Source organism: Bubalus bubalis, chromosome 22 (genome assembly GCF_019923935.1).
Source record: "Bubalus bubalis isolate 160015118507 breed Murrah chromosome 22, NDDB_SH_1, whole genome shotgun sequence".
Taxonomy (NCBI): Eukaryota; Metazoa; Chordata; class Mammalia; order Artiodactyla; family Bovidae; genus Bubalus; species Bubalus bubalis.
The window spans coordinates 13,619,378-13,631,425 of NC_059178.1; the positions used below are offsets into that span (position 1 = coordinate 13,619,378).

At 57.5% G+C, this 12,048-nt stretch overlaps 1 protein-coding gene across 1 annotated transcript in view; it reads right to left on the reverse strand.

Moving 5' to 3' along the window:
• Window positions 1–673: 673 nt before the first annotated feature.
• Window positions 674–12,048, reverse strand: part of CTIF (cap binding complex dependent translation initiation factor) — a gene marked incomplete in the record, with an annotated part of 281,742 nt that continues 270,367 nt past the window's right edge. Inside the window, 2 exon segments of the mRNA XM_045164048.1 lie at window positions 674–4,731; window positions 6,421–6,474. Of these exon segments, the coding sequence (XP_045019983.1) occupies window positions 4,516–4,731; window positions 6,421–6,474 (270 nt within the window).

Below are 12,048 nucleotides of genomic sequence, written 5' to 3' on the forward strand. Positions count from 1 at the left end.
CACGAGGGGTGTGGGTGTTCCGGTCGCCACTCTAAGGAGCTGAAGGCCTGGCAAAGTCTAGCCAGAAAGAATCCCCGAGGGGACCTGTTACCAGGGGGCAGTGTCCCCAGTGTCTTGTCACGGACGGGATTGTGCAAAACAAAGAACGTGTCATCACAGGAGAAGAAATCACTGGGGCCCTTTGGGACCCTCGGATGAAAGACAGGCTTGACCTATGGGGACAGGACAGCCACTTGCTGCTGACTTCTGGAAGCTGCTTTGCCCAAGTCTGTCTTCTTCAAAGGAGTCATTGCCAAGTGTCACTGACTTTTTCACAGGAGGGGTAGGTTTGGGGAATGAGGTGGTTAAACATGCAGCAAACCATGTCTTCAGTGGAAAAGTTTTGTGCAGGACTGGGTTACTCCTCTTGCCTTGGACAGGCCACGGTTCCCGGCCTGGGGGCAGGGGGACGACATCTGTCTCCCTCCCCAGGGTTCTCCTGGACCACCCCTTCCCAACCTTCTCTAGCCCCTGGGCTCCGCTCCCCGCTGTGGCCCAACTCGGGGAATCTTCTCACCAGCTCATCACCTGGGTAGGGGCTCCTCCGAGGCCTCTGCCAGGACCCGCTGAGGCACAAAAGCCTTTGGGAGAGATTTCCTTTGCTGACCGCGCAAAGAACAACAGATTCAGGGCATTTCTGTTTTTTGGTGTGGTTTATTTTTAAACCCACTTGTAGTTTGGGTTGAGCTGGAAAGCAGGACATACCAAGGGAGGGAAGGTGGTCGTCGCACGAGCAGGGTTCTGCCGCAGCTTTGGCGGGAAGCCCCCGGCCCCCTGCTCTGGGGAGGTAGGACCCGTCGCCAGGCTCCCAGCTGGCTCGGGCGAGGCAGGCAGCCCTTGTGTGCCAGTGTCCCGAGCAGAGGAGAAGAGTTGCCATTTCTCTGATCTGTGTCCTCAAAGGCCCAGCCTGCGGTTTCCCAACAGAGCGCCGGCAGCTGAGGGACAGGACTTCGCGGGCAGGCCGGACAGTCTGTCGGGACGAGGAACACTGGCCGCCTTCTGATGCCAGATAAGAGCCTGGGGCTTGGCGTCTGTGCGGCCCCTCGGGGCTACTCCTGCGGCGGCCTGGCTGTCTGGGCCCCCGCCCCTGCAGCTGCCCAGGGCGTGATCAGAGCGGGACGTTTCCCACACCCCCTCCCTCCCCATCCATCAGAGAAAATAAAATAAAAAATAAAAATTAGAATAAATACCGACTCGGCCCACGTTTACATTTACACGGATGGACAGGACGATCCCCAAACCTTAAAGGTGTACAGACAGGTTAAGGAAGGACGAGCAGACGAAGAGTGGGTTTGGGGTTGCACACCCACTGGGGAGGGTGCTGGGGTCTCCTGCCTTGTCCAGGGGAGGCTGGGGGTGGTGAGGGGGGTGCCTTCTCGGGGCAGCAGTCCCAGAGCTCAGGCAGAGCCATGAGGCCCGTGGGAGCAGGACTGTGGCGAGCAGGCAGGCTGCCTGAGAGGAAAACCATGACTGCCTCATCTTGACTGGCAGGAGAGACGGGACGCGCATCAGGATGGCGGGACCTTGCCTGCTCAGAGCTGAGGGAGCCACAGGCGAGGAGGGAAAACCGCACAAGCCTTAGGAGGACTGAGTCCTTAGAGGACCAAGCAATACCCAGTTTTGCCTCCCATCAAATACATTCAGAGGTCAACTTGGACACGGCCTCCCTGTCAGCGGGGGGATGTGGCCTGGGGAGGGGGCGGAGGTCTGAGGGCACTCCTGTCTGCCCCCGAGTTCCTAAGTAGTCTCCCGCGAGAAGCTGCCTCAGAGTTTAGGCTTAACTGTTATTTCCTTAAAAAAAAAAATTTTTGGGGGGGAGAGGGGGGAACGTTTTCCTTCCACATCTGAAAAAGTGGCAGCAACCTGCATTTAGAAAAACAGCTCCGACGGTTATGTGGATCAGCCAGGAAGCGCTCTCAAGCAGTGGAATCAACTAAGCGAACCATATATGTCTGGAGGCCACGGTGACACGACACGTAATTAAAAATATATTTATATATGTATACATATTTATATCTCACTCCTTCCCACTCTGGTCCTAACAGTCAAGGTGGGGCTGGCCCTGAGGCAAGACCACCAAGGCAGGCTGTCGGGAGGAAGGGGCCCTTAGGAAGGCGGTGCCGAGATGTTAACTTGCCCCGGCGTCCAGGGAACATCGCCCCCGAGCGCATGGTGTCCGGGGACCCTTCAGGAAGCCTGCTCTCTGAGCCCAAGGCTGGGATGGGAGACCCCCTCTTCTGCTTCCTCTACTTTCAGCCTCACTTTTAGGCTTCAGCGTTCTTCCAGGGCCCTGCTTCCTTCTCAGTAGATGTACTCATGTAGACACACACACACACATTCACACGCACACTCACACACACCTCACTTGAGGGAAGCAGGGCCTTCCTTCAGCCCAGGTGCGGGTCTCGGAGGGCGGCCAGGGAGCGGCTGCCTGCCGGGCTGGGGGCTGCTTGACCCCGTGGGGCCACGATTTCCCAGGGGCCTCTCTGAGCATCCGGACGTCAGCCCAGCTCTTCCCTCAAGGCCTTCTGTGGGGCCTCTGGTGTCTCTGGGCCCAGGCTAAGCCAAAAGGTGCAGGAAAGGCGGTGAGGAGAAGATGGAGGAGCTTAGGAGGAAGGGGAAGGGGGCGGAGAAGGCAGGGGTGGGGCAGTGTGGACTCCTTGGCAGAGGCCACTGACCCCTTCCAGGTAAACTGTGCCCCTCCTCTTGTTCCCCAACAGGCTCTTCCTGGGGACTGGCGGGGAGGTGGCGGCTGGTGGGATGGATAAGCCAGGGAGTACAGAGGAAGCCACCCCCTACCCCCACCTGCCTGCTCTCCTAGACTCAACAAGGGGACATTTCCTCCAGCCTGATCAGACCAGTCAGCCAGGGGCGGGGGTTCAAGGTGACCCAGGCCTCAACCGAAGAGCAAGTGAGGACACTGCTGGGCTCTGAGGCCGCCTTCTGGGGCCTCACGGAAATGAGGGCTCCAGACCAGGAGTGGGGCTGCGCAGACACCAGAGATGACCCGAAGCTAGCCTCCCAGGGCCCGCCCCTCATCCTCCTCCCCAGCTGTCAGAGAAGGGGCTGCCCCCAGGACTCGGACCCTCCAAGTGTCCCCAGCCTTGATGCCAGCCTGGAAAGCGGGTGGCTTGCTGGGATCCCTGATAGTCCTGCTCATGACTCAGCAAACACACCCCTCCCAACAGCCCTGGGGCAGTAATACCCAGAGATTCCCCCCACAGGGGGCACAGACCACGGCTGAGGACTCAGCTCGTTGAGTTAGTCCTAGGGAATCAGGTGTCCCCCTCTCCCTGAATCTGCCCCCCAGGGAGAGCTTGAGACAAGACTTGTGTGTGTGGCACGGGGAAGCATCACTGGGCTTTTCGGTTTTAATTCGCCAGCCTCTTTCTGAGCCCGGTTCACTACCAGGCCCCAGGCCAGGACGGGTTTAATGCTCTCCCAGCGGCGACAGTATCGGCCCTTTGAGGAAGGAAGCTAGAAACGGAGAACAGGGAAGCCAGGGGCCGAGGAGCACGGGGTTCCAGCGGGGACCCCTGCAGGGGCAGAAGTTTCCAATTACCCTAATTGGCTACTGGCAAGCTGTCTGTGGCTAGGATCCTTCCAGAGGGGGGCCGGGTTTGATCTCCCACTAATCAGGGGGTTCTCGCGGGGCTGACTGTGTGATCACATTGCGGGGCCCTCGGCACTGAGAGAGGAGACTTCAAAGCAGCTGACTTTTGAAAACAGTAAAACACAATAAAACAAAAGAGTGCAAGTAGAACGGCAAACTGTCTCCCCTCGAGGCCCCTGGCCTCCTCTGGGCCTGCAGCTCGGGGGTCGGGGGCGCTGAGGGACGAGGCTGGAAGGTGGGAGGGCGGAACGTGAAGGTTAGAGGAGATCGCCTCGTCCCCCAGCCCGCCGGCCGCGCGGACAAAGGCCGTCAATTAGGGGCGGCTGGTGGGGACTGTGCCTGCCTTTGTCCTCCTGGACATCTGCTCCATGTCGCCTGCTGCCGGTTGGCGACTGTGGCTGGCAGTGCGCGCGAACAATGCAAGCCCATCTCCGACCCACTTTTTCCAGCCTTCTGAGGTCCTTTCTGACCCAAGCTGTACCCCAGCATGTGGACTGCCACGGCCTCTGAGGAGATGAACCCCTGCACACAGCACAGCCTGGCGGGGGGCAGGGGGGAGGGGACGCCTTGCGTGGGAGGGGGCGGGGAGGAGGAGGGCCGGGCCACTGTGGAGAAGACACATGCTGCCCTTACTGGTGCGAGCTGCCGCATGCTCGGGCTGGGGGGCTCGTCGGATGGGGGGCCGCTCCTCCTAGGGCTTCGGTTCCTTCCCCGTCTGGCTCCAGACTGGCCGCCGGCTCTGCCTGCCTTCCTCCCCACGCCTCTCTCCCGCCAGGGCCACCCCTGTCTTCCCGCCTGTCCATCTGGCTCTGAGCACCAGGGCCCCAGCTGCCCCGTGGGCCACCCGCCAGGCCCCCGAGCTGTCAGGCGGTCAGTTTCTGGATGGTTCTGTTGTAGTACTGCGTGATGGGGGGCGTCAGGGGGTTCCAGCTGTTGGCGTGCAGCTCAATGACCTCCAGCAGCAGGGACCGGGTCAGCATGGATTCCGAGGGGCACAGCATCTTGTCGCGGGCACTGGCCAGGAGCTCGGCCATCATCTCGGGTAACTGCTCCTCCAGCAGTCGGCCTGTGCTCTGCAGCTGCGGGCAGAGAAGTGGGGTTAGGACACGTGCTGGACCCCAAAAGGACTCCTGCTCTGTTCATCTCGGTTAGGGGTGCTTGCTAGGGGAGCAGGGAAAGGAAATCGCTGGATTATCCTAGGAAGGTGCCCAGGCCTCTTCCTCCCAGGACAGAGGGATGGAAAGGGTGGAGAGTGGAGACAGCCAGTGTGAAAGCCCACCTTTAACACCCAATCTGCCGGAGGAATGACAAGGAGTCAGGATATTGCCTGCTGTCTGGGGCTGTGAAGAGTCCTTACCAGGAACATGATGCTTCTCCCTTCATCCACTTGCCTCCCTTCTTACAGGAAGCCTTCCCTGACCACCGCCCGCACCCTCAATGGCTGTGATCTGCTTCCTTTGAGGGTGACCTTGTGGCCCCGCATTAACCTTCTCTAGCTAGGACGTCTCTCTGGAAACGAAATTGGTCGTTGTTACCAGCCGTGTGTCTGTGTGGAACCCAAGAGCATGGATGAGGCCTCCTGTTCCTCTCCTCTCTAGCCCCGCCATCCCCACAACTGACCTCTGCCCACACTAATGACATGATAGGGAGGAAACAGGATCCGGGGCAGAAGGCCAGCTGGAGGGCCTGCCCCCCAGAGAGGCCCCTGATGGTCTTGAAAAGCCCCTGGAGTTAGGAGAAGCCCGGATCTCCTGGATCAGACTCCCTGCAGGCAGCCCCTGGAATCCAAGTCCCTGTCGCTGCCCCACCCCAGCCTCAGCCCACCCACTTCTCAGGGCTCTGCCTTCTTCCCCAAACCTTCCTTGAGCATCCTGGCGTGACCTGACCTCTCCCCTAACTCCTCAGAGAAGGGAGCTCTGTACCCACATGTATTCTCCACATCGCCTCATCCACTCATGCATGTGAGCAAGATCTCTATCCGCAGCCAGACCACGAGCTGCCTGGAGGTTGGAACCATGCTTTCCCCTCCTCTTTTATCTCCCCTGCCTGGAGCCCAGAGCAGGGTACCCAGCTAGAACCCTGGCACGTCCTGGGTGTGGGCCCTGGAAGCCCCTCCCCTCACCACACTGCCCTCTGAATGTCCCTGGGCTGTTTTCTTGTCATTTTTTCCTTTTGGCCACACTATATCGCTTGTGCAATCTTAGTCCCTCGACCAGGGGTCGAACCTGTGCCCTTAGCAGTAGAAGCGCAGAGTCCTGACCACTGGACCGGCAGGGAGGTCCCCTTGGGCTGTTTCCTGAGGGCACAGCTTTGTCCCTGTAACTGAGCCCTAGCCAAGTGACTGAAGCAAGAGCTCGGAGAGCAGCCGCCACACCTTGCGAACAGGGGTGGGACCTCTCATGGGGGCAGCTTGGAAGTGGGCAGTGTGACCTGGGGGTTCAACCTCAGTACCTCCCCTCAAACCCCCCTGCCACCAAAGCCAGGGGAGATACCCGGGGGCAGGGCATCACTTGGGATCTTCTAAGTCATTTGTGGGGTGCACCGGGCTGAGGAGGAGGTGGTCTTGGGGGCAGAGGGAATGTGAATGAGGCTAGCACCCGATCCTTCCCGCTGCAGTGGACGGAACCCTGGGTCCACTCAGGAAGCCATCTCCCACTACCAGCCCTGGACTTGTGGGCCCCTCCAATGGTCCTTGGGCCCCCCAAACTGTTAAGCTGAGAGGGATGCTCAGGGTCTGAGGTGGGAGAGGTCTGAGCCACCCCACTTACCTCCATTGAGCAGCACAGGACGGCATCTTCCTTCACATCCTGAGATTGCAAGAGCTGGAAGACAGGGGCAGAGAACAAGTGCTGAGGGGCGGTGAGCTGCTCTCAGCCCCCTGCAGCCTGGAACAAGCATCTCCCGGGGCTGCCGGGCCAGAGAGACAGCCCACGAAGGCTGAAGGGCAGCAGGAGCACTGCTCCAGAAAGCAGTGATTTCTCTGATGGGATCAGAGCAGCTGGAGGACTGCCGTGGTCATGGAGCATGGGTACGTTGGCCAGGACAGAAGGCCTGCCTACAGGCTCCGGCCCAGCAAGGCTGCAAGTGGGTTTGAAGGTGGCGGCAGGCATGCTGGGGTCACTGGCTGTGAACAGCTGGTCAGCAAAAATGAAATACGTGTGCAAAGATTTCCTGATCAGTGCGAGGGGCTCAGCGATGATCTCAAGGTGCTCCTGGACCCTGGCTACAGGAGGACTTCCTGAAATCACAGCGCTCTTCCCCACGGGCCCAGCACTGTGAATCTTCAAAACCATGCACACCGTTCCAGACTGGAACTGTTGGAATTGCTTCCTGACCAAGGCCACGGCCAGGCTGCTCAGCGCTGGGGCCGGTCACCCTGGATCCAGGCTCCCCTCTGCCTACCGCACTGCATTCTCTCAGTCTCTCTCTCTCTTTTTAAATTGAGCTAAAACTCAGTCACAGCAAGTCCACAATTTCTAGGCATACAATTCAGTGGCTTTTAGTAGATTCACAAGGTTGCCCAACCATCACCACTAACTCTAGAACTTTTTCATGATCCCCAAAGGAAACCCGAACCCATTAGCTGTCAGCCCTCTTCCCATCCCCATGCCCTGACAACACCTAACGTGCTTAATCTCTACACATTTACCTCTTCTGGACATTTTATGCAGTGGGATCATGTAATATGTGTTCTTTGGCGATTCATTTCTTCCACTAACAATACTTTCAGAGCATGTTGTAGCATGCGTCTGTTCACTCCTTTTTGTGATTGGAAGATATGACACGGTAGGGTGTACACGATATCACACCGCATGGTGTTTGTCCATTCATCAGTTGACTGACATGTAGGCTGCTTCTACTTTTTGGTTCTCGTGAACAACACAGCCATGAACACTTGTGTATGAGCGTCTGTGTGGACATGTGCTTTCATTTCTCTTGGGCCCATCCGTGGGCGTGGAATTGCTGGGTCAGATGGTAATCCCACACTCAGCTTTCTGAGGACCTGACGAACTGCTGACAGTGGACGTGCTGTTTTACACGCCCCCCAGCAGGGTTCAGAGTTCTGATTTTTCCATATCCTCACCAATATTTGCTGTTTTCGGCCCCTTTCCCCATTTTTCCTTGAACCCCCCAGTAAAAATTCTCTCCAGGCACAGCTTTACAGAAACTTTGTCATCCTCTTCTCCCCGAGCCCCATGGACCACTTCTTCTGCGGGTCCCTCTGCTGGTAATGCTTCCCTCCTCAGCCCCTAAATACATCTCTACCCCAACCCCACCACACTCACCAGCCCATCCACCAGATCATGTAAGCGATTTTTCCATCTGCTGGAACCCTGCATCGCCAGACTTCGCATCCTTCAAGACCTGGGTCATGTTCCGACTTTCCCTGGAGACTGTGAATCACTCCAGCATGGTGCCCATCCTGCTTCTCACTCCTGAGCCCCCCGGCTTCCCCACCGCTCCGCATCCCACACAAGGAGCAAGGCATTTCCAGGGTGAACTGCGGCTTCCTGAGGGCAGGGCAGTGTGACGTTCATCTTGGCTGCCCTTTAACACCCAGCACAGCTCCTGGCAACAGCAGGGCTTCGCTAAATGTGGGTCAATGTGATTTATGCATTCTCTTTGTTTTAAAGGAAGGGGAGGAGAGTAAGGAGAGGGTGTCACAAGAGGAAGGCACTTAGGGTCAGCTTCCTCGTCCACCGACAGAGAACTGGAGTCAAGGTTTCTGGTCTGGGGCACGACGTGGTCAGAAGGGTGAAATGACACACCACCCGGGGACTGTTCCTACTACAGGCTTGGAATCCAAACTCCGCATACCCACCTTCCCTTCCCCCTTCTCCCATCACATCACAGCCATCCAACCCCGGCAGAGGACACAAGCATTCACATCAGGGGGCTGACCATGCACTTACTAAATGTCAAATGGGGACGGCTCAGCATGGGCTGCAGTGACCAGAGTCATTCTCAGGGACCAGACCTCCTTCCACTGTATCTCGGGCAAGAACGGGTCCCACAGTAGACACGCAGAAAAGAAAATCATTTGGGGATGAAGGAGCAGAGGTGGGTTTCAAGCTGCTCAAAAGATGAGCTGGTGGAGAGCAAGGACATTCTGGAAAGGTAACAGCGTGGGCCCCACAGAGACAGGTGGGGATGGCCACTGGTGGGCATGCCTGCTGGCATTCTGCTGACTCTGGGCTTTTGTGCTCTTGCACCCAGGAGTTCTCAGCCACCACCAATCTGCAGACCTTCCTTCCTCACTTTACTCGGTGCTCAGCACCGCCATGGCCTCATCCGCCAGGGATTCCCTGATCAGCTTGCGTGTAAGTGACCCTGCCGCTCACCCCCTGGCTTACTTTGCTCCCTAGCACCTCTCACCCCTGACACATGACCTACTCCTTTGCCTGCCATCTCCCCCAGGAGAAGGCAGGCTCAGGAGGGCAGGGCCTATTTGGTCCATTCCCCAGCGTGGACACACAGCAAGCACTGGAAGCACGTGTTAACACATGTACCTCGAGTGGCCGGGAGAAAGCCCACCTGGCCGGGAGGGTCTGCAAGTGCGGAGGGACCAACTTGAGAGGCGGCTCCCGGGCAGCTGACCCCGGTGCACGCGCTTGAAACAGCAGCACTGAACGGGATGTGGACACCCCCACCCCACGGACTTCTCCTGCCAGAGGGGACATGGCACGAAGTTATAATCCATACGTCTGCAAACATACAGTGTTTGTGGAAACAGAAGTCGGTATAACTCTCTAGATGGCAATTTGGGGATAACTAGCTCAGTCGGTAAAGAATCTGCCTGCAGTGCAGGAGACCCAGGTTCAATCCCTGGGTTGGGAAGATCCCCTGGAGAAGGAAATGGCAACCCACTCCAGTATCCTTGCCTGGAAAATCTCATGGACAGAGGAGCCTGGTGGGCTGCAGTCCATGGGGTCGCAAAGAGTCGGGTACGACTGAGCGACTAACACTTACTTACTTACACTTATCAACATGACAAGTGTTCAAACCCTCTGACCGGTAATGCCACTTCCAGGAATTTATCCTACACATGCCCCACCCACATACGCTCCATGAGCTGGATGGAAGGTTTTTTTTGTTTCACTTTTGCAAATAGCTTGAATGGCCACCAACAAGGGGACTGGTTCAATAATATGTTTGGGGCTTCTCTGGCGGCTCAGTGGTGAAGAATCTGCCTGCCAATGCAGGAGATGCAGGTTCTATCCCTGGTCCGGGAAGATCCCACATGCTGTGGAGCAACTAAGCCCGCGTGCTGCAGCTACTGAGCCCACGTGCTGCAGCTACTGAAGCCTGCGCCCCTTAGAGCCTGTGTTCTACCACAAGAGAAGCCACCGCAACGAGAAGCCTCTGCACTGCAGCAAAGGATAGCCCCTGCTCACCACCACTAGAGAAAAGCCCACGCAGCAACCAAGATCCGGCAGAGCCCAAACTGAATAAAAAAAAAAAAAAAAATGATGCGTTTGCACAGAGGAATACTCTGCAGCACACAGCTGTCTCCCACTAGGTGCCCCCCGCCTCCACCCCACACACACAACACTGGTGTCTGCTTCTGGAGTCTTCTTGCCTCCCAGGGCTGGAGACCCCCACAGGGAGCCAAGGGACACTTGCAGTGAGAGTGTCTGGGGGGATACTGGGGGTCACACTAGGAAGGGCCGCCCTCATCTAGAAAACCCAGGAGCCCAGAATGAAGGCCAGGAAGCAGGTACGGAGGTGGGTCACCTTATGGCAGGTGTACCCAAGTCCAGCATCCAACCCAGCCTGCTCTTGGGGAGTGGGCTGGGCTGGTTCCAGGACTCAGAGGGTCCTGACTGTCTAGGACCCCATGGGGGTGGGGGTGGGGGTGGGGGGAAGGTGGGCCTAGCCCCATTTACTCTGCACGGAACATGAGGACAAATATTAAGAGAACTCTCTGAGGTTTGCTGGGACTTTGTCCTGATGGTAGCCTTGTTCTCACATAGGTTTCCCATAGTGCTTAGCACGAAGAGAATCCTTAAGATAAAATGGCTGGTAGAAATCACCAGAAAGGGGGTAAGTGGGGTGTCTGGGGGGGATGGTAACTCCCAGAGACACAGTGGGTGCTGGCAGCTGGTTGGGGATGAGGGGAGCTGGCAGAACTGGGAGCTTGTGGGAAGGAAGAAAAGGTCCTGCTTTGGATGCACCTAGAATGTTGGCGAAGGAAAGCGCAACCCACTCCAGTATTCTTGCCTGGAAAATTCCATGGACAGAGGAGCCTGGCAGGCTATGGTCCACGCAGTTGCAAAGAGTTGGACATGACTGAGTGCAGCACAGCATGTTGGCTGACACCTAGGAGGTGCTCAGGCGCGCCTGTCATGGGGAATTGAGATGAACCGGGCTCACGTTCTGTCCTGAGATCAGTTTTTTAGGGGTTCTGGGGCTTCGGGACATGGGAGGTTAACAAGGGAAATACTAAAGAGTTGGGGCCAGATGAGTACTGAGTGCTCTCAAATGGGGCTGTTTCTCCCTTCAAGTGGTCCTCCAACTTCTGGCTGCGTGGACAGCCTCATGGAGCCTCCATGTTCCTGCCAGTCGAGCACTTAGCCTGGACGAGCAAGCATCTCCTCTTCCCTTCTATGGCCCGAGGCCTGGCCGCCCTCCACCTGTTCCTGCGTGCAGGTTCAGAGCTGCAGAGTGGGCCCAGGGCTTCCTGTTCTTCCTTTCTGCCCCTCATTGCTGTGACTAGACCACATCCTTTCCTCTGTACACCCAGTCTCCCTCCCCGGGGGGCCCGGGGTTCCTGGCTGCCAGGACAGGGGACAGACTCAGGGTAGGGGCGCTTGGGGAGGGCTGTGGGCGAGCTCTCATCCCAGAGCCTCTCCTCCAACCTTATCTTTCACTGGTGGTTTGGGAAAGTCTGTGTTCAGCCAAGAATCACATCGAGCGATAGGCCCTCTCGCCAACGGCCTGCTGGGTTTTCTCAAGGAAGCGGGGGGAGGCCCCAGGGACTTTCGCTGTACTTTTCCTCTGCAGTTGCTGAGATGCAGGGTTCGGGACCGGAATGGGTGCTGCAGACCATGTCCCGCTCTCCCCCAGACGCTATCTCGGCCTCTTCACTCCAGCTTTCGGAGGGGGACCCTCGGAGCCTTTGAGCGGAAGAGCTGCAGAGAGAACATCCCCCCAGCATCCCTCTGAGGCTCCAGTGCCTCTGGGTGATCAATGGCTTCTCAGGAATCCGTCTTTTTTTTTTTTTTAATATAATTTTGTTTCTCTATGTCTGTGATGGTCCTTGGTTGCTGCTCAGGCTTTTCTCTAGTTGCGGCGGGCAGAGGCCTCTCCACATTTGCAGTGCACAGGCTTCTCCCTGCAGTGGCTTCTCTTGCTGTGGAGCATGGACTCTAGGGCGCACCGACTTCAGGAGCTGT